This window comes from Phacochoerus africanus, chromosome 1 (assembly GCF_016906955.1).
Source record: "Phacochoerus africanus isolate WHEZ1 chromosome 1, ROS_Pafr_v1, whole genome shotgun sequence".
In the NCBI taxonomy this organism is placed as follows: Eukaryota; Metazoa; Chordata; class Mammalia; order Artiodactyla; family Suidae; genus Phacochoerus; species Phacochoerus africanus.
In genome coordinates this window covers 156,459,897-156,480,355 of record NC_062544.1, presented here as the reverse complement: position 1 = coordinate 156,480,355, position 20,459 = coordinate 156,459,897, and the positions used below count along the sequence as shown (strand labels likewise).

The following is a 20,459-nucleotide window of genomic DNA, read 5'->3' as shown; positions in this document are numbered from 1 at the left end:
AGGACTGGTTATCAAAAATGACAGTACTATCAAGACATCGCTTTACACACTGCTCACCGTGACATAGGTACTTAAAGGAACCATGTATGAGTTGACTGGGAGACTTCCTAGAGAAGGGAAAAGGTCTTTGAGGTTTTATGGAGAAATAGATAGAAGTCAAGGACAAGAGGCAAACACATAAACAGGGGCTGTGGAGGTCTGAAGAGGTCTTCTATGAAGGCAAAATAGGCAGGAAACCAAGTCAGGCTCATTGTAATGCCTTTGCCCTCAATATACCACATAGAGCTAAAAATAAGATGGGTTGAAGGGTTCACATAAGCCATAAAAGGAAAAGTTTGCAACTGTCAGAAAGATAGTTGAGTTGCCAAATAAACATGAGATCAGCTTCATGTTCTGTTGCAGTTCCTTCTTTGGTAATTTGTTAATGGAAAATAATGTCAAAACAAAAACCTCTGTTTATTCTCTCTGGCCGCCATGTGTAGCTTTGACATTCAGCCTACGTTGAGCGCTCTCTCTCTCTCTGCATTTGCTTTCCCTCCTGAGGCACCAATTCCTCTTCCACCATTCCTCCACTAGGTGTAGACTTCCTGGGAGATACTGGACAAGAATGACCACTGTGCTAGAGAAAAGGGTTGTGAGGCCATGCACTGTGCTTGTTCAGAACCTTGGAGAGGGGCATGAGCCAGTGCTCCTACCTCTTTCACTGGGGTTCCCTGGATAGGAGTGGACAGTTTCTAAAGATTCTCTGTCAGGCACCAATAACACCACAATAACAGTGGCTGGTGACAGCAGGGGTTGTAAGGTATTATCATTCGAGAGTGGGGACCATATCAGAAAATCAAGAGTAAGTTATCAAGGACTTGGTAGAAAGCAGTGTCATCAAGTAGAAAGATTGCTGAAGCATCCTCTGCTCAACAGGGAAGCTTAAGAGGGGCTTGAGATCTTTTGGAAAAACAGACCAAGGGTTGTCCTTAATTTGTGAGTGATGAGCAACAGACAATTGGAACACTATTTTGCTCACTATGGGGATGGAAGTGCCTGAAGTTTTGAGGTGTCTTTTCAAAAGAGGGAAGTTGTCCTCAAGGTCAGAGGCACAGGGCTAGAAATCTGAGTCACGTCTGTCCCACTGCAAGCTCAGGCATCCTTGCTACCCTCCTCAAATGTAGGCTGTCCCCACTGAGACAAGGAGAGGGTCAGAAATGTGGGGAAATCATGTTGCTTACTTTTCCTTGCTGCCCTAGGATCCCAACATTCCCAGAGACAATATTATGTCACCTTTTGAAGCAGTTTAAAATGAACCCTAGGGACATAGCTTTCCTATGGACAGACACCTGTGCCATCTGCAGAGATGTTGGAAGGATAAGGCTTTGACTTGGTGGAACTTGTTTGCTTCCTGCCACTGAGTGAGTGATTAATTTTGGTAGTTTGCCTAGAATAGATTCCTACAAAGATCATCTGAAAGATCAAAGAGATGACTATGGTTTCCATTTTAGTGGGGTTCTGTATGGAATTTTATTTTTTACTTTTTTTTTGTCTTTTTAGGGCCACACCCGAGGCATATGGAGATTCCCAGGCTAGGGGTCTAATTGGAGCTGTAGCTGTCAGCCTACACCACAGCCACAGAAACACCAGATCAAAGTTGTGTCTGCAACCTACACCACAGCTCATGGCAATGCCAGATCCTTAACCCACTGAGTGAAGCCAGGGATCAAACCTGCGTCCTTATGGATGCTAGCTGGGTTCGTTACCCCTGAGTCACAATAGGAACTCCTGCATGGAATTTTGAATTGCACTTTAAGAGCAAACCCCACATGCAAAGTACTATCTTAGGCATTTTCATACACTACTTAATGAAATCTCATTTTCCTAATATCCTATGAGGTAGGAACTATTAGCCCCATTTTACACATAAGGAAACTGTAGCTCAGAGACAATAAATAACTTGCCTAAATCATGTGGAAGGTGAGTGCCAGAATCAAGACTTGAGCATGGGCCTGGATGGTTCCAAAGCATAGCCTTAACAACTCTTCCACCCAAGGTACAGGCACCTAATGGTGCAAGGCACAGGTGAGATGCAAATGCAGCCAGGTGCTGGGGGATAGGAGGTAAGTCTCCCATGGAAGCAGGAGAGAACCTGCTTCTGAACTGTTTCAGTAGCTTCCCTGTAGAAACAAAGCGACAGTGGCTCCAGGGCTGTGCTGAGCACGTCTGTGTGTGTTACTCATTAGGGTCTTGGAAACACTGGGCCTGTACTCAGGCAATTCTCCTAATCATAACAGTTTAGGGATAAGAAGAAATGACTAGTCAAAACAAGGAGGGACCCTGCTGAGAGGGATTTCAGGAGCATCAAAGAACCCAGTGTTGCACGTTTCACCAAACACCAGTGTTTGTAGAAAGTACTTCTTGTTTTTCCTGCTTCAATGGAGCTAATTATCTGGGAGAGAAGGGCTGGGTTTAACTTTCTTGGAAAAAAGACAGCCCCTCTATCTGACCTAAGCGGAAGCCTGCGCATCTGGGTTTCCGCAGAACTGCAGGAAACCTGGAGCATGGCTGAGGTCCTGCACCCCAAGAAGGAAGCAGTGTGTCTCAATAGGAAAGGCTTACAGCCATCTTGCATGCTGCCTGTGCAAGGGAATGACAAGAGGTAGAATCTTCTATTTGTGGCCCAATGCGAGGCCAGAGAGAGGGAGGCTTGGACTGACCCATACCCCACCCCCGCAGATTCCTTGGGGCCATTTCAAGACAAGGAGAGCAACAGGTCATGGCATCTTAAAGATATGATCTTCAAGACCTCCTTCCTGCCCTGAAATGAGTCCTTGGAGCTTTCTGAATTGGTACAAGATTCACAAAGAAAGAAATCGAGGCTGAGTGCTAGCTTTGTGACCTTAGGCAGGTCACTTACTCTCTCTGAGCCTAATCCTTCATGGATTCTTGACTGATCAATCCATCTGTGTTATTGAGACCCTATGTAAGACACTGTGCTATGCCCCATATGTAAGATTATAGTTTTAAAAGTTCATTGGCATCTACCCTGAGGAGCTCAAAGTCTTCAGAGGAGGTGGGCACCTGCATAGCAGCCACACAAACCACTGACTGACAAGGCTGGTGGAGAAGCCCACCCTCTTCCCACTGATGGTGGAATCAAACAGAATACATGATAAAGGAGTCAGTGTATCTTAGTGTACTCTAAAGGCATAAAAGACTGACTGCTATAGTTACCCAGGAATCTCTGCCTATCCATTCACCTTCTACCAGAGAAAGAGCGACCCCATGCACACCTGTACAGTGAAGGGAAGACACTGTTCAGAACATTTGACCTGAAAGCCCCCTGAAGCAAGAAGACATTGTCCTGCCTAGCGATTTTGAGGCCCCATGCAGACCCTCATTATGGGATCTACATTCCCAGGCCCTGCTCATGGCTCTCTGACTCAGGTGATCCCCTCAGAGAAACATTTCCCATAAGTCTTCCTGCTGAAAGATCCATACACGAAGCCACATCTTGCCAAGGCAGGCTCCAAGGTGTCTGCTATCATTAGAGGCAACAGTCTAAGCCAGAGTCTTCTTGAAGTCAAAGAACACTGGGACATACTTCAGTCTTGGGCACCACAAAAGGATAAACCCTCCTTGGGCAGAGCCTCCCACAGAGCTACCTGTTCAGGCATGTCATTTCTAATTGATACAAACTTAGACCCTGAACCATCCCAAACCACTTGTTTGATTCCACATATCCTGACACAGTCCAGAGCCTGGTGATTCCCCCCAGGCTGGGGTGCGTGTGGAGACGGAGATCTGGATAGAAATCCAGGACAAAGAAACTGATGCTATGTCTCTTGAGATATGGTTGGCATCCACTGGATCAAGGTCTGTGAAGCATGAGGGTCACATGAAGAATGGAAGCCTTACAAATAAAATACTCTCAGCACACATCACACAGCTGACCATGAACTCTCAGATACTATGTACTTTGGACGGAAGGATGCAGATTTCCAAGGTAGATTCTAAAAGAAGATAACCATCTGGACCAGACAGGACAAGCCCCTGCTGTGTATGGGGAGTGGAGTAGGGCAGTGGTAGCTGGGATGTAGCCTCAAAGCTACTGCACAATCAGCAGTCTTATCTCTCCTCTGTCTGCAGAGAGTGGTACCCATGAAGGAGTCCTGCATCTTCACAGTGCTTCAGAAATGACCAAAAGTCCCCCCCCCCACTGTGTGACAGAATTTTTCCAATTGTCATAATTCTTCATCATTTTTAGAAGCTGTACAGCAGAACAGCATCAAGATAACAGCTGGGAAGGGACTATGAGTTACATAGTCATGGATTATTCATTTAATTTTCCCTGGGAATACACAGAAGAATCTTCCCGGCACTGTCATATGTGGTTCTAAAAGAGTCTTATGCTGCTTCTTTCTAGGTACAGAGAAAATGCCCAGGTTCCAAAGGCAACAATTAAAGGTCAAGGGGAAAAAAAGAGAAATTGAAAAGGGCAGATATACCTCCCAAAAAGGCTCAGGTCATCCCAAATCAAGCCCTGACTCTGACATCATAGACACACTCATTCTTGGCCTGGGAAGGAAACTTGTAGGTCACAACATGTCCCTAGTGGTGAATGCCCTCCATAGTCCCTACTTGATTGACCAGCCTCTGTTTGATTCCTCTAGTGATAGTAAGCTCACTATTCTCACCATCAGGGAGTCATCTGCTAACAATACTCATAACCGGTTCGAAATGTAACAAAAAGAGTCACCTATTCACAATAGCTGCAAACCCCATAAAATTTGTAGAATTAAATCTCACAAGGCCTATGTAACACTTGTAAGACAACTATAAACTTTATTTAAGTGCACAATAGAGGATTGAACACATGATACTAAATGAACAGATACATATCATAAGGTGGCAGTTTTCTCCAAAGTAATCCATAGATTCAATGCTATCCCAATCCCAGTTTCACAGGATTGTTTAATGAGTTGTGCCAAGCTGATTTCAAAGTTCATCTTGAAGGCAAAAATGCTTAAGAATGGGCAACACCTTTTGACAATGAATAATATGTATAGACTTGGTTTACCAATTATTGAAACATACTATAAAGCTACTACCTTTGGAACAGCTTAGAAGTGGTCCCAGGAAAGACTAAACAATCAATGGGAAGGAATAAAGATGTATGGGCACTGAGTATGGAATAAAAGAGGCCAAATGTTAGTGAACATTTGGACAATTAAGGTGGAGTTGATGTGATGTTATTTTTAATAAGAGAAATAAGAATAACAATATCACATCTTATACAAAAATAAATTTTGGATGGAAGAAGGAGCTAAAAATAAACACTACACGAAGAATTAAAATAAAATATGAGAGTGTTTTTATACAATATAGTGGGAAGGACATACACAAAATCCAGGCCAAAAGGCAATATGCAAATCCCCAACATCAGAAAGAAAAGGATTTGAGCTCAAAAATGAAAAACCTTGGAGTTCCCTGGTGGCCTAGGGGTTAAGTATCAGGTGGTGTCACTGCTGTGGCTCAGGTTTGATTCCTGACCCGGTAAGTTCTGCATGCCATGGGCATGGCTGAAAAAATGAAAAACCTTAATAATGAGGAAAAACTGCAATCATAAATAGAGTTAAAAATATGTGGAGGGCTGGGGGGGGCAAATGTCATATATACTTAATAGGCATCTAGAAATCGATTTTTAAAAATAGAAAAAGGGCAAGAGTTATAAACTGTCAATTCCAGAAGACAAGATAAATTGGTCAAGAAATGTATGAAAAATACATACTAATTCAGAATGAGGAAAACACCAGTCGAAATTACTAGGCGGTCAGTCAAATTGCCAAAAGCCAGAAGTCTTGATAACTTCTAGCTGGGCCAGGGTGTGGAGAAGCAAGATATACATCACCAGTAGGGGTGTAACTTGGTTGGGTCCTCTGGGGAAGCACTTTGGTAGTATTGATTGGCTTTCGGAGGCTATGTGCCCAGCAGCCCAGCAGTTCCATTTAGAGGTGAATTTCCTCCACAAATACAGGCTTATGTGCCTCCAAGGTATGTCTGAGCATTTTCATGGCGGTTTTGCTTATACGAGTGAAACACTGTGTTGGCCCAAGTACCCACCAATGGAGGACAGCATGACAAAGCAGGTGGCTGTGCCTCCATGCCCCAACCCCCGACACCCCCACGCAATGTGGTGCACAGCCTTCCTTGTGCAGGCACAGGGGGTGAAGACACGGTGCAGGCTAACCTCGTCAGGGCTTCATGACGCCCTTTCAGGGGCAGGAACATGAGCCTGCCCTTCGCTTAGGTTCACGGAGAGTGAATTCTCACCCAACCCACACGTCCTCCTCTTCTGGCCAGGAGACAGCATGCTCTGTAGGGGAACAGAGCAGCTCTCTGTCTCTGCTCACCGAGCACTGGCAGGGTTTGGTGGTGGCCATGGCTTCCCACTGGCCACCTGCCACCCACTCCCCAACCACCCATCTTCTGTGCATGTCTGGTCCAGCAGAGCCAGCTAGCACCAAGCTGCATCTCACTATACAGCCGCCATGCGGGCCTCATTTGACTCCACACTGTGGAGCATCCTTTATTGTCATGTCCAAGGTGAGCAGAGCTTAGAGGTAACCCAGATGAGCTGCTCAAAAGGTCACCTTGGCAATCTCCTTGCATGTCTAAGCCCCCAGCCATGAGGGGCTGGGGGAAGCAACACACCATTACTACCACTGCCCTGACCTTCTCTCTATAGGATGGGGAGGGGGGACAGAGTGACCTTTGTGTCCAAGTGGCTTCTGGTCCTCTGCCTATCAATATGTGAGACAAGCCATCCTTCTTAATGTGGCTTCAGAATCAAAGCACCTTGAATGAATGGGACAGAGTTGGTCTCTGGCACAAGCTGGAGGGAGTCCTGGCCCTTCCACAGCTGACTTCAAACACAGCCTTCTCTTCCTCTGCAAATCCATCCATGGTCATTTTACCCACTGGGGAGTCCAGCCTTTAAGCCCATAGCCTACACCCTATCATAACAGTTCCCAGGTGTCTGGCTCTGACTAGACACTTTACAGCCAATTGTGTGGAAAGTTTCTCAGAAGACCAATGTGGAGTTTCAAAATAAATCACTCAAAGTGCTGGTGTCCTGGTCCTATGCCACACATAATTCAGAGACTACATGACCCATTTCTTTCCACTTCACCCAACTTCCCACACAGTTCAGAAGCCCTCTTGGCAGGCATCACTAGCACCTCTTTGTACATTTCCAGTTGAGGTAGATCACTAATTACTCAGGTGGCTTTGCTCTCCTGGACGGTGTTCAGAATTTACCTTTATGGTAAGTTGAGAGTGGCTCCCTTCTAAATCTTTGATGGGGATCAAAGACAGCTGGGACCCCTGGTCTTTGTCTCACCCAAGTGAAGCCAGCAGTGATAGGGTCTCTGGCTCTAGGTGCCTTGCTGTGTCCACATATGTTACCATACTAGGAAATCTGGAAGATCACAGCCCTGGTTCAGGAAAAGGTTGGCTAGTACCAGATATCCAAGATGGTAATTGGAGGGTCAGGGAATAAAGATAGGGTGGAGCCGGGGACCCCGTCCAGTGTAATGGAGATGAGGGTGGGTTCTGAACCAAGCCACTGGACAGGGTGAATGATCAGTAATGGACATACAGTGGGTCCATAAGGCTTCTAGGGCTGAGTGGAAGGGTGACCTTGAAAGGTGATGGCAAAGAGGACATTGGCTGCAGGACTAAGAGTGAGTCCCAGACACAACCCCACTGTGGGTCCTGGGCTTGGCTTCTGGTATCAGAATTAGATCAGGATCTGATTCTGGGTTACACGGAGAAAAGGGGGGGGGGCTAGAGGATCCAGCTGTGACTATAGCCACAGCTGGAGACTGCCTATAAGGAGCTGGGGACCAGGATGGTCTTCACGGGTGATACATGGATTTGTGATCACAACATGCATGATGGGGGTGGAGACGGGGGTGAAGGTGTCCAGCCAGCCTAGGATGGCTCTCCAGGAGCAAATGCTCTAAAAATGGCCATTTCCCTCCAACCTGTTTTCTGTTCTTTCTGTGCAATTCAGATATGACTCAAAACAAAGACGACAACTTATTGAGTGCTTACCATACATCTGACACTAAGTTAGGTATACACATCACCACAACTGGCACAATAATAAAAAAAAAAATACCTTCATGTTATGGAAAAGAAACAGAGGTTCAGTAACAAAGGCAATGGAGGAGTGGTGCCAAGAGTCAACTCTGGTCTACCTACTCCCGATAGCAGGGTTCTCACCACCTGGCTGTGTTGGGTATCTACCGTGTAAGGCTGCAGAGGGGATACAAAATCAGATCAGCACATTAGGAGCTTCCAGTCCAGTGGACAGAGAAAGCCCTACATCTGAATAGATCTGAATAAAATATTCAGAGCATGCATCTTCTTTCCTGGGGATGAGGGAAGATGCTGGCAGAAGAGAGAAGATGTACAGCCTTGTGCCTCTGACTTTCTTCTCCTCTGAGGAGAATTGGAGCAGAGAAGATTTAAGAACCATGAGCTACAGTTGCCATCAAGTTCCAGCATCCATCCCAGACCAGCTCCGTCTGGGACCAGGGCCTGCAAATTAGACATCAGAGCCATCGCCTGAAGGCCACCAAGGATTCTTCACAACAGAGGGTCCAAGAATCATGAAGAAGACAGCTTTGTTCTGATTTTCAAAACAGAGAAGAAAGTAGATTAAATAAATAGATGTTACCTCACCCTCCTACACACACATTTCTGAAACTTCATAGTTAAATCAGTGCTTTGTGAGCCTCAAGGAAACAGTGACAAAAACCAGCATGGGTTTCAAATTTAAGTCAGGCCACATGACATTATTTCTTTGTTTAAAAGTTTATGAGCCTTTAGAGGGAAAGAGTATAGAGAGTATACCTAGATTTCAATAATGGTAACTGAAAAAAGTCCACAGACTCTTGGGTACCAAAGGAAGAAACGTTAGCTAGGCAATAATTCCAGTGCCTGAACTTTAGTTGCTTTGAAAATAGCACAAAAGTAGGATGGGCAACTCTAATAATAGTCATAAAATAAAAGAGCTTACTTTTACTGAATGCCAAACACAGTTCTCAATAGTATTACTACACTTATACCCTTGACGACACAGTCAGCAGACACTCATGCTATACTCACCTTATGAATGAGGAAAGGAAGTTACAGAGAGCCATGTTCTAAGCCCCACATCACACAGCTGGCAAGTGGCAGGGCAGTTCTTGGACCCAGACACTGGAGCACAAACATCAGAGCCCACACTCTTGACCAGTCATGCCAATGCTTACCACTTGAAATCAGTTTTCAAAATCATCTCTACTTGGAAGAGCATGGTGCCCAAATTCACAAGGCAAATGTCGGAAGTTACATGTTTAGGTACCAAAAAGGAAAGACTTGAGTGGGGCATCTTCTGATGGGACAGAAAAAAAAGCTTTGAATGTTTAGGGGTCAAAAAAGTCTGTTTGGAGCCCAGGGTGTGAGAAGCTGCAACCAAAGTGGACCATCAGCATATCCCAGCCACAGGAGAAAATCCATCAAGTATCCACTGGACCTGGTGAGGGGGTGAGGATTACATGTTTCATTCTGTCTGCTGTATCTTAGGGGTTTTTTTGGGGTGTGTATCTTTTTAGGGCCACACTTGAGGGATATGCAGGTGTCCAGGCTAGGGGTTCAATAAGAACTGTAGCCACTGGCCTAAGCCACAGCCACAGCAACACAGGATCCGAGCCATGTCTGTGACCTACACCACAGCTCACAGCAATGCCAGATCCTTAACCCACTGAGTGAGGCCAGGGATGGAACCTGTATCTTCATGGATGCTAGTCAGATCTGTTTCCACTCAGCCATGACAGGAACTCCTCTGACTACTGTATTCTGAGTTGTATTGATAAATGTAAGGGATTCAGAAAAGGCCAGCTAGGACACTGAGGTTCAGGAATCATATGTGTTGGGGAGTAGATAACATAACATATGTTTGTCCCCCAGTGGTTGATTAATGAAGATGAGAAGGTTGTTAAGCATTGGAACCCCTGATTCCACCTGCCGGACCAGGTCCTCAATGATGGGCCAGAAGTGAGGAGGGGAGGGAGGCAGTGCCGATCCAAGGTCCAGAAGATCTCTCTTACGTGACGGGTGATGGTGCCTAGCAGAGGGGTGGAGCCACCCTGCAAAGCCCATCAGCTGTCCATCACCACAAATATTCAGAAAACTAAAAATGGAATGACAACCCCTCAGGGTTGCTGGAGAGAGAAGGCTGACACTGAGGGGGTGTTTAGGTGGCAGGACCTGTGAAGCTGCTCTGAGTGTTAATCATCTGTGACTCCAAATGGCCATTCAGATGAAAAGCTGAAAGGGAAACGTTTGCACCTGGGCCTGGCTATTAGCTTAAAACTTCAAGCTATATGATGCCCCCTAAGTGTTATCCCCACTTGGGTCGAATAACTGTGAAAAGAAATTGTAAATTACAGAAATGTGAAAGCCCATGTATACAGGCAGTGCTGACCCTTCTGGAAACAGCAGTGACAGTTATAAATAGCTTTCCACTTGCCGTCACACTTCCTCAGTTCTGCGCCCAGGTGTATACACGATCCGAATCCAGGCACTCTGAGAAACCGCTCACTTTAGGACTCTTGTTCATCTGTGACCCCTGTTGGAATTTCACCTCCAAGAAAACACAGATTGTCTCCCCTTCAAAAAGCACAAATGATATATTTTTATTTATTTATTTATTTATGGTCTTTATTTGTCTTTTTAGGGCTTCACCCGCAGCATATGGAGGTTCCCAGGCTAGGGGTCCAATCGGAGCTGTAGCCACCAGCCTACGTCAGAGCCACAGCAACGTGGGATCCGAGCTGCATCTGCAACCTACACCACAGCTCACAGCAACGCCAGATCCTTAACCCACTGAGCGAGGCCAGGGATCAAACCTGCAACCTCATGGTTTCTAGTTGGATTTGTTTCCACTGCGCCACAACGGGAACTCCACAAATGATATATTTTTAGTTGTGGTGTAGATCACAAACAGGGCAAAACCAAGCAGCTCCTTTGCGTACAGAAAGAGGCACACAGTGGATCTTTTGCTAAAGCCCTGGTCAGGAACCAGTGAGGCTAACCTTTAGTAAAGCAACTTCCTCTTTTAATAGGTTGCAACTCCCAGATGAAGATATTAATGCTTTTGAAAAGTATTTAAAATCATCCCCTAATATGTTGGCATGGATACTAGTGAGCAAGCAGTCCCCAGTTGATAACACTGGATTTCTGTGCCCTGCGGTGTGTTTGTCACCCCACACGGCTCGGCTCCAACCACCCAAGAGATAAAATGGAATGAAACTGAGCCAGAGCAGATGGAAGAGGTTCTGAGAGCTAGTGAAATCTCCCTTTGAAACACTTGAACACAGACACACACTCACATATTCACACTCACATCTCACAGACCCCTCCTCTTCCTCAGGCGTGTGTTCACAGTCCCTCGCTGTCGCTCTGTCTCTCTCTCCCCAGCCTGGTACATAAGACATTGATGAGGAGGGGCAAGCCCTGTGGTTCCAGTCTGCAGGAATTCACTCAATGGCTTTTCTCCCCAGGAGTCATAAAGCAGAGGACAAAGAAACATGACCTAATTCTAAAGCAATGCTCTCCAACTTTAGCAAGCTTCAGAATCACCTGGAGGGCTTGTTAAAACTCAGCTCTCTGCCTCCTCCCATGCCTGGCTCCCCATCCCCAGAGTTTCTCATTCAAACTCTGAGAATTTGTATTTCTAACAAGTTCCCTGGTGACACTCAGGCTGCTTGTCCAAGGACTGCATTTAAAAACCACTGCTATAAAGGAAACCATCACTGGCTATCTTGTCAAGCATGAGCCAGTAGGACCCCAAGGCTGGTGGGAGGAGATTCTGATCTGATGTCCTTACGGACTTTTCACAATGGCACAAATGCCATAAGACCTGGAAGCAGAGGACGTCCTTCTTTCTCTGTCATCCCAAGGCCCTTTCCATCCTCTGGGGTCTGGTACTGTCTTCCCCATTCTCTGCCCCCCACCCCCACAGCCTGCCTGGAAAGACTAGGGTCTGGGCAATGCCACATTCCTGGGCAGGTCATACAAGGAGCACATCCCCTGCATCATAGGGATCCTCATGTTGCCCTGAGATGGTTGGGGTGAGGGAGGGGAAAAGCTGCAAGCCACTTAAAGGATGAAACAGGAGCTTAAGGAGAGAAACGGGAGTAGGCAGAGATGGGAGAAGAAAGAATGGATTCTTATCCTTATCCGTGGGCAGTGGCTTTAAGAGAGTAAGAGCAAATCACCATCATTGCCATGACCATCTACAACATTCCCCTAAGAGCTTCCAAATCGCAGCCCTCCCTGTGTGTGAGGTCGCAGTCCTGGAGGCAGACACACCCAAGTTTCCATCGGGGCTTCCCTGACATCCCATCTTTTAATTCTCACAAGTTCCTCATTTGAGTTCCATCCTGTCCTGTTCTGCTGATGACAAGCCCCTGTTCACAGAGTCATCACATGCCCCAGGTCATACACCTTCGGGGTCCACACCCAAAGCACCTGCCTTGCTGCTCCGTGGCTTCCTGGCCACCTCTCTGAGTCAGAAGAAAGATCAGGGGTGGTCTCTGGGGGACCCCAGAGGGCTGGTTGCCAACATGCCCCCTCATGGGAGGGGATGATAGGCAGGGCCAGGGGACAAGGCAGTGACCTCCAGAGCCCCTTCTTCACTCCACTTCTACGATCAAAACTACAGAGAGAAACCCATTGTGTTTGAAGAAGAAATGAAGAAAGAAGACAAGCACTAGCTTGCCTTTGTGATCCATCAAAGTTCTCCCATGAGGGTGACAGGGAAAAAAAAGGGTTCCTGTGGTCAGACATGTAACAAGGTAATTATTTTTACACCAATCCTTTCACATAGTTTTTCACAGATAGCAATTTTATAAGGCATAATTATCTATTTTCACCTGCTTCATAAATTCCCCCTTTCCATCTCGTCACCCCGTAAATAGAAATTATTTTAAACTAAAGACATGCATTTTGGTTTCACATAGCTATGCATTTCCTCATGGATTCCTCGTTGCCATCTCTCTCTGGCCAGCCCTGCCTGTCACACTTCTAGGACCATCAGACCATCCTGTGAAAAAGCATGTTTGACCCTGGGCAGTCACTGAGCCCCTGATCCCTGAGAACTGAGAGCCCATCTCTTGGCTGCCACTCCTGCCCAGCTTCTCAGCATCTCTCAGTCCTGGAGGACAGGGACCAGCAGCACCTGGAGTCTGTGATGCTCTATCTGCATCTTCCTCCTTCTCCCACAGCACATCTGCTCCCAGTGGCCATCACCTTCTCATCTGTTTCCATCGGGATCTCCAGGCCAAAGTGAACAGCGACTGTGATCTGAGCCACACATGGATTCTGCTGTGACACTTGGGGCAGGTGTCAAACTTGTACTCCCCCTGAGGACATCACTTTTATTTTCAGATCTCCTATCACACTGGAAGCCTCCATATCTGCTGCAATCTTCACACTTTCCAGGGATGTAACCAAAGCAAGTTCTAACACTGAGAATTTACTACAAACCAGGCACTGTGCCAAAGACTCCATGATACAATTTTGCTTAATCCTCATAACAACCAGAGAGGCATACATTAGTATGAGGTCGGGAGAGGAAAATAAAGAAAGTTAAGAGATTAATGGAAGAAAGTTAAGAGATTAGCTCAAGGTCACAGAGATGGTGAGAGACAGAGTCAAGGTCCGAACTTTTGTCTGTGACATGCCAAGCCCACCTTCCCAATGCTACAAGCAATTTGATGACTCGATCAGCTGTCACGGGACCCACTCAAGGCTGGGGTGGTTTGGGATGCCAGGACTCCCAGGGGGCCTCGGGGCCTCTGTGCAGTGGTCCAGCAGCAGGAGGAAGGTGGAAAGCTAAAGGTCAGAAAACCTGAAGTTCACAGTTGGCTCTTCAGCCCACACCTTCCCAACCACTCCCAGCTGGTGGGGCTGCACCTTCCCCTTGACCTCGCCTCCTGCTCGCTGCTGTAAGTGGCCTTTTGGTGACTCCTCCTCATGAAAGGTGGTCCCCACTGTGTGTTCCACATAGCCTGGCTTCTTTCAGAGGGTTTCATTCTTATTAGCAGGGAGGAGTGGGGTCACCTGTGACCTGCCTCTAACAATCCCCCCAGCTTCCACCCATCCCACCCATGGCTTAGGCTGTCCCTCTGTCTCTGTGGGCGGCCCCAACATGCATTTTAAGTCCTTTCATCAGCCTTCTGTGTCTTCCCTTCCCTCCCTCCAGAGTGTGCCAGGGGACAAGGCCTCCTCCTGAACATGAGCACATGGGGCTATGGCTGGACAAGGGGGACAGTTGGCCAGGTACTGCTGTGGCAGATCCAGAAAGCCAGGCCTGGCAGAGGGGCGAGGAGGATGATGGAAGAGGCGAGCTGGGTGTCCACAGACCAGGAGCAATAACATTTCACACTCAAACCCAGAGCTCCCTCCACCCACTTCCTCTAGCTTCACTTGGCACCCACACCAGCCCCTTTGACCCGGCCTCAGGGTGCACCCAAGTCCTTGCTGAATCCCCAAACCTTGTCAAGGTTTAAGCTAGACACATAGGGCTGCCAGGGGCTCTCAGAGGTCAAGGAGACGCCAGGATCTCCCAGAAGGTGAAAAAGAAAATGAAGAAACACCCACCCAGGGCTACAAAAGTTATCTGCATTCTAAATGTTTAGGTTAATTTAGAATAAATTAATGTTTTGAATGCTATTAAAAATACAATGAATATATATGTGCTCATTTCACAAGATTAGCATGATTCATTAAAAACATTAGTTTTTAGAGCACTATAGCTATTTTAGCTTTGTAAAGGAGCACATTTTAAATCATATGATTCGTCATCAAATTTTCAATATAGCCTGTGAATGCTTACTGATAGGGCCTCATTTAAAGTTGGTGGCAGAAGGCCACACCTGAGGCCCTTCCAGAATGAGGCATAGACTCTTGGATGCTTGCAATACTGTGTCCCCTTTTTCTGACACCCACAGGACCTAGACACTGTAGATCCTCACTGTCCTGTGCACTTCAGGACGGAGACCCTTTGCCTGGGTCCTCCTGGGCCATCATTGTCTCCTGCTCAGATGGACAGAGGGATGCACTTGCAAAGCAGACAAGCACACATGCCCTCCATCCGCAGCCTCTCTCAGCTGGCTGGACCCATGCTGACCGCTTGCTTGCTCCCCGTGCAGAACTAGTCAGGTCCCCAAACCACAGGGCAGGGCTCTGCCTGGCCTCAACAGCTCCAGATATGCTCCTTGTATCTGAAAAATTATTTACTGTGGTGATGTGTGATGCCTTTTTAAGAGAACAGATGGCACCTCCAATTAGAATGCTTTAAAAGGAAACCCTAATGAGATTATAAAAGCCAACAAATTGACTTTTTCATACAGTACTTCCCTGGCACACAATAAATCAAATATATAATGAGGCTCAATAAAATAATGGGTTTATTTACACTTGTTTTGCCTAGCATTGTGCTGCCGCCCAGCCCGGCCTCCAGGTCCTCTCACTAAGTGCTTGTCTCTGCAAGCAGGGCCCGGGAGCTGGACAGTACATCCCCGAGCCATTCTTGGCCTGACTGCCACAGACAAGTGTGGCTCTGATTTGGCAATTTCAGGTCTGACCCTAGCATTCTAGTTCTGGAGGTGAAAGAGCACAGGCTGTGTACGGAGTGTGGTGACACCCCAAGTGAGTCTAGCATTCACCCCCACTCTTTGTAAGATGGGGAGACTGTGGTGGGATGTAGTGGGTGGGAAGGTGTGCTTAACTCAGAGCTGGCTGGACAAAGACAGGAGAGAAAAGCCTCAGAGGTTTGATTTCAATGAGGTAAACTCCAGATACGGGTAGGCAGAGCAGGTGTAGAGTGAAGGCTCTGGGACATTCCATTTTATACCAGGAACAGTCCTGCTGGCTCAAGTGCATCAAGTGGGTGGTAGAGAGGTAGATGGGAGATATCAGGTGAAGGGTAGATGGAGAGGTGCTATACAGTAAGGAGCTCCACATCAGCATTCTGAGCCTCTGGCCACTGGCCTACCTTCTCTCTAGGTGACCTTATTCAGAGGCTGGATGGATTTACAGGGTGTGTCTGCTGAGGTGGAAAGCTGGGGACTCAGACTTTTATCTGCATGAGTTTATCTGCACAGGGAGCCTGGCCAGTGAGACAGACTGCATGAGCAGCAGTTGAAGGGAATGTTTTCAAGAGGGAAGATGTGAGATCCTGAGTGTATGCTTTGGCAATTGTGGAAACTGGTCCTTGGTCTGGATATCTAGAGAGCAGAGATTCAGCATTCTCTTTTTTTAACCAGCCAAACCTGTGCCATGTGGAAGTTTCTAGGCTAGGGGTCAAATCGGAGCTGTAGCTGAGGACTACATCACAGCCTTGGCAACACAGGATCCAAGCCACATCCGAGACCTTTGCTGCGTTTTGCTGCAACAGTGGATCCTGAACCCACTGAGCAAGGCCAGGGATTGAACCCACATCTTCATGGACACTTTGTTGGGTTTTTAACCCACTAAGCTACAACAGGAACCCCTTCTAAAAAGTACATGAAATATTACTTCTTAGGCTCACAGAGATCCACAGGGGAAAAATTAGTAGAGGGATACCACGACACAAAGACAGGGACTCTAGTCAGCAGAAATAGCATCATTTCTGTTCATACCAATCCACCAGAAAGGGAAGCCTCAGAAAAAATCAGTTTACAATATTTCCTCAGTTCAAATCTATAAGCATTGATTGACCTGAGGACCTTCATTTATAAGACACTTTCATTCTTCTTTATCCTGCAAAGTTTATACACACTGTGAGGCTAGAACTAAGAAATTCTTCTACCCAGAATTCAGTCATTTTTTTTCTGCCCAACAAATTGCAAGGGTGTATGAAATGTTCCCTCTGTACCCTTCTATGCTGGCAGTGGGAGGAAGGAGTTTGGTCAGAGGAGGTGGAGGGAAGCTCCTTGCTCGCAGGAATCCAGGTGATGGCATCCAACACAGAAGAAAGTTCTAGAATAATTAGAGGTTAACCTGGAGCACGGACTTCTGAATGCAAGAGGAATACTGGAAAGAAAAAGCATCCCTGTATCAGGGCTGCAGCACTTAGGAGAGGAGAGGCAAGTTCTCAAAAGTGCTGTGCAGGGAGAGTAGTCCTTCCTCCCCATTCCCCACCATGACTGTGGATTATGAGGGAGAAGAGTGAGAGGAAATTCTCCCCTCTCCTATCCCCATCCTTCTCCAAGGAGTGGAACTGCCCCCCCTCCACTTTTGATAGGATGACTGCCCTTCCCTCTACTGCAAAGGGTGGGAGAGTGATGGAGCTGATGCACTAGCCCCAGACCCTAGAATCTCTGCCCCAGAGATGCATGCTGTGGCCAGGACTCTGGTCATGTCATTTGGCAGAGGTATGGATGCAGCCTACAAGGCATTGGAAGGGACACAGATAGATGAGTATATGGACCTGGCATACAAGAACCTTCATATGGTACCAAAAAGGCAAGTACAGAATGATTTGACATTTTTTTCCTTTTTTTTGGGGGGGGGGGGCTGCACCTGCAGCATATAAAATTTCCCAGGCTAGGGGTAGAATCAGAGCTGTAGCTGCTGGCCTACCCCACAGCCACAGCAAGGTGGGGTCCAAGCCACATCTGAGACATACACCACAGCTCATGGCTACGCCAGATCCTTAACCCACTGAGCAAGGCCAGGGATTGAACCCACATCTTCATGGATCCTAGATGGGTTCGTTACCACTGAGCCATGACGGGAACTCCCTGATTTGACAACTTAAACGATGATGAGAATACTGAGAGGATCTTGATCAGAGAGATACAGGAAGCCCAGTAAAAAGAGGATATCCTCAGCTGTCAGAACCAGAGGGCCTTCTTGGAGGAGGTGATTGGAAGAGTTACAAAGAATTATTGCAACGTCCTGGTGCATCTTGATTCTGCACTCAAAAAACTCTCCAGTTGGCATTTTGAAGATGTTGTCTTGTTTGAGGGATGGGAGGGAAGGGCCTCCCATCTGGGAGGAGGGAGCAAAGAAAGAACATCATCTTGAGCCTGTACTGCTCAGAGAGAGTCCCTGCCTGCCAAGCACGGGAGCTGTCCGTTTCAGCACCATAGTCAGCATTTCTGCCTTGTACCACTGCAACCGGAGGATGGGGTCTTAAGTCTCCCCTGCCCCAGGCCTACCACTTGCACTGTCAGGAAATCAAACTCCCCAACCCAGAGCCCCTACAACAACTTACTAGTGCATGCCACGTCCGGGGGGTCAAAATCCGCTCGGTAATAGCCAGTCCGGCAGGTGCAGATGGGAGATGCCTCTGAAGGGGATCGGCTGTTGGAGGGGCAGTGGGAACAGCCCTCAGCTTCTTGGCTGGCCTTGAACATCCCTGCAGGGCAGGCTGGAACACAAAAAGATCATCTTAGAATTCATGAAGGAGGAGCATTCAGAGGTCCTTCCTTGGAACTGGCAAATGAAACATTCTACCCCTTAAAAAGGACGCTGAGATAAACCCTTGCACAAAGTGAGCGTTTCAGATTAAGAAAACCTGTACTTAACACTACCAAGTCTTCAAACATCCTTAATGAAATGTACCTTCCAGGTACCAATGGCCTCTCTTCCTTTAAAAATATGAATAATGATTCTTCCCTTTCAGGTACCTCAAGAGATTTAATTGAGAAAATGAATCTAATGTGTAGCTCAGTGTCTGAGGCATGAGTGCCCTATAAGTGGTTATTCCCTCCCTCTTACACCTGGTTAACAGCCAGGGCCTTACCCTGAGCCAGTCACTGAAGGAATTTCACCCAGTCCAGACGCAAAGAGGTTCTGGTTGACAATCAACTGGACCCATAGTTCTTAAATGCCATTTTGCAAAAAACACATGAAGGACACTGTGAACTATGTTAACACTTGTTATGAATGATAGTAAGGGGCTGAAATTCATGAGTTATTCTTCAAGAAGAAATTAAAATGATTTCAAGGTTACTGGCTTAACAACATCATTCTCCCTTAATTGCATTTTGAAATGCTTCAGTGGGGTGGGGGGCATTTGCAAGCAGTGCACTTGGTGCTATTTATCACACACATGACAATGGAGAAGGCTGGAAATACCTGGTACAGTCCTATGCCCACTAGAGCTGCCCTGAGAGATGAGGGATTTATTCTCATTTCTCCATGGGGTCAGCCTGAGAAGAGCTATGCCCCTTCTAGGCCATCCCTCAAGCTTTTACCTTGCCTTGTATACAGAGACCCTTGACTCCAGACATCTGGTCTCCATCTTGCTGATTCCTCTGAAAAAAAAATGTCCCTGCCTGCCCTGTTTCCCTGAGGCCCTTCCTCACTATCTCAGCTCCTGACTCTTCTGGTCCCTGAGAAACCTTCTCTGGCTCATTCTCCTTTGAAACCAGGTAAAACTTACTGCATGGTCAGCTCACTTGGCTTCCTTATATACTTCACTAATTCATTCAACAAACATTTGCTGTGATCCTGCTGAGCACCTGATCCAGAGAATTTTGAGAACACAGCCTACACTCGAGGAGCTCTTAATCCAACGTAGTCATACAATTGCAGTACGGTGTAGAGAAGTACCACTATAAAGGTTTCTACTTATACAAAGCTCATCTAGACACACTGTTCCCTCCTGGAATGTGCAGAACACTCTTTAATAGTAGCAGTAGCCACCATCTGTTAGGATTCTTGTTAAGTGCTTTACATGAGTGACTCTATGGGGTAGCTATTCTTAGCTCCACTTTGATAATGAGTAAATTGGGACACAGAGAGGTTAAAGAGTTGCATGGGATCACACAATGGGAGAAATAATAGCGACAATATGCATATAAACTATATGAAAAATACCCACATCTTTTCTACCAAGACAAGAAGGAAGAACGGTTTCCTCTACTGGGTAAGTTTTCTCACTCAGCAAAGGATCACTTGAAATGAAAGATAGGGTTTCAGTCACTCTGGAAGTGTCCTGGGGCAGTAGCTTGTCTTGAATAGGAGCCAGTTTTGGAAGTGGAATGTTCTGGAATGGCATACCTCAAGAGTGCTCCGTGGGGTCCCAGTCCTTCAGATTGTTCGCACCTGTTGCTTGTAAGGGTTCTGTGGTCAGAGGTTTTGGAAATGTGATTTAAAAAGTTAACCTCATTTTTTAAATTACAGAATTTTTCAGAACTTCCAAAAATGGGATTAGAATGCCGGGGTTGTTCACCAAGAAGACCTATTTTGTAGGGCATCCTGGGATTCAAGCAGCATGGAAAACACTGGGGTAAATGTTATCTAGATCCCACAATCAGCTTTCTAAAGATTTCTGTTGCAACCTATGTAAAAACGGGCCATTTGCCACACATTTCAACACGTTCAAAAGAAACTTCTCAGTAGGAAGAAAAATTTATTAA

At 46.6% G+C, this 20,459-nt stretch overlaps 1 protein-coding gene across 1 annotated transcript in view; it reads right to left on the bottom strand.

The window, feature by feature from the left end:
* EPHB1 (EPH receptor B1) overlaps positions 1-20,459 on the bottom strand; it is a 307,377-nt gene that overhangs the window by 134,208 nt on the left and 152,710 nt on the right. The window contains exon 4 of the mRNA XM_047752118.1: positions 18,308-18,463. Coding sequence (XP_047608074.1) covers positions 18,308-18,463 — 156 coding nt within the window. The remainder of the gene's footprint in view (positions 1-18,307; positions 18,464-20,459) is intronic.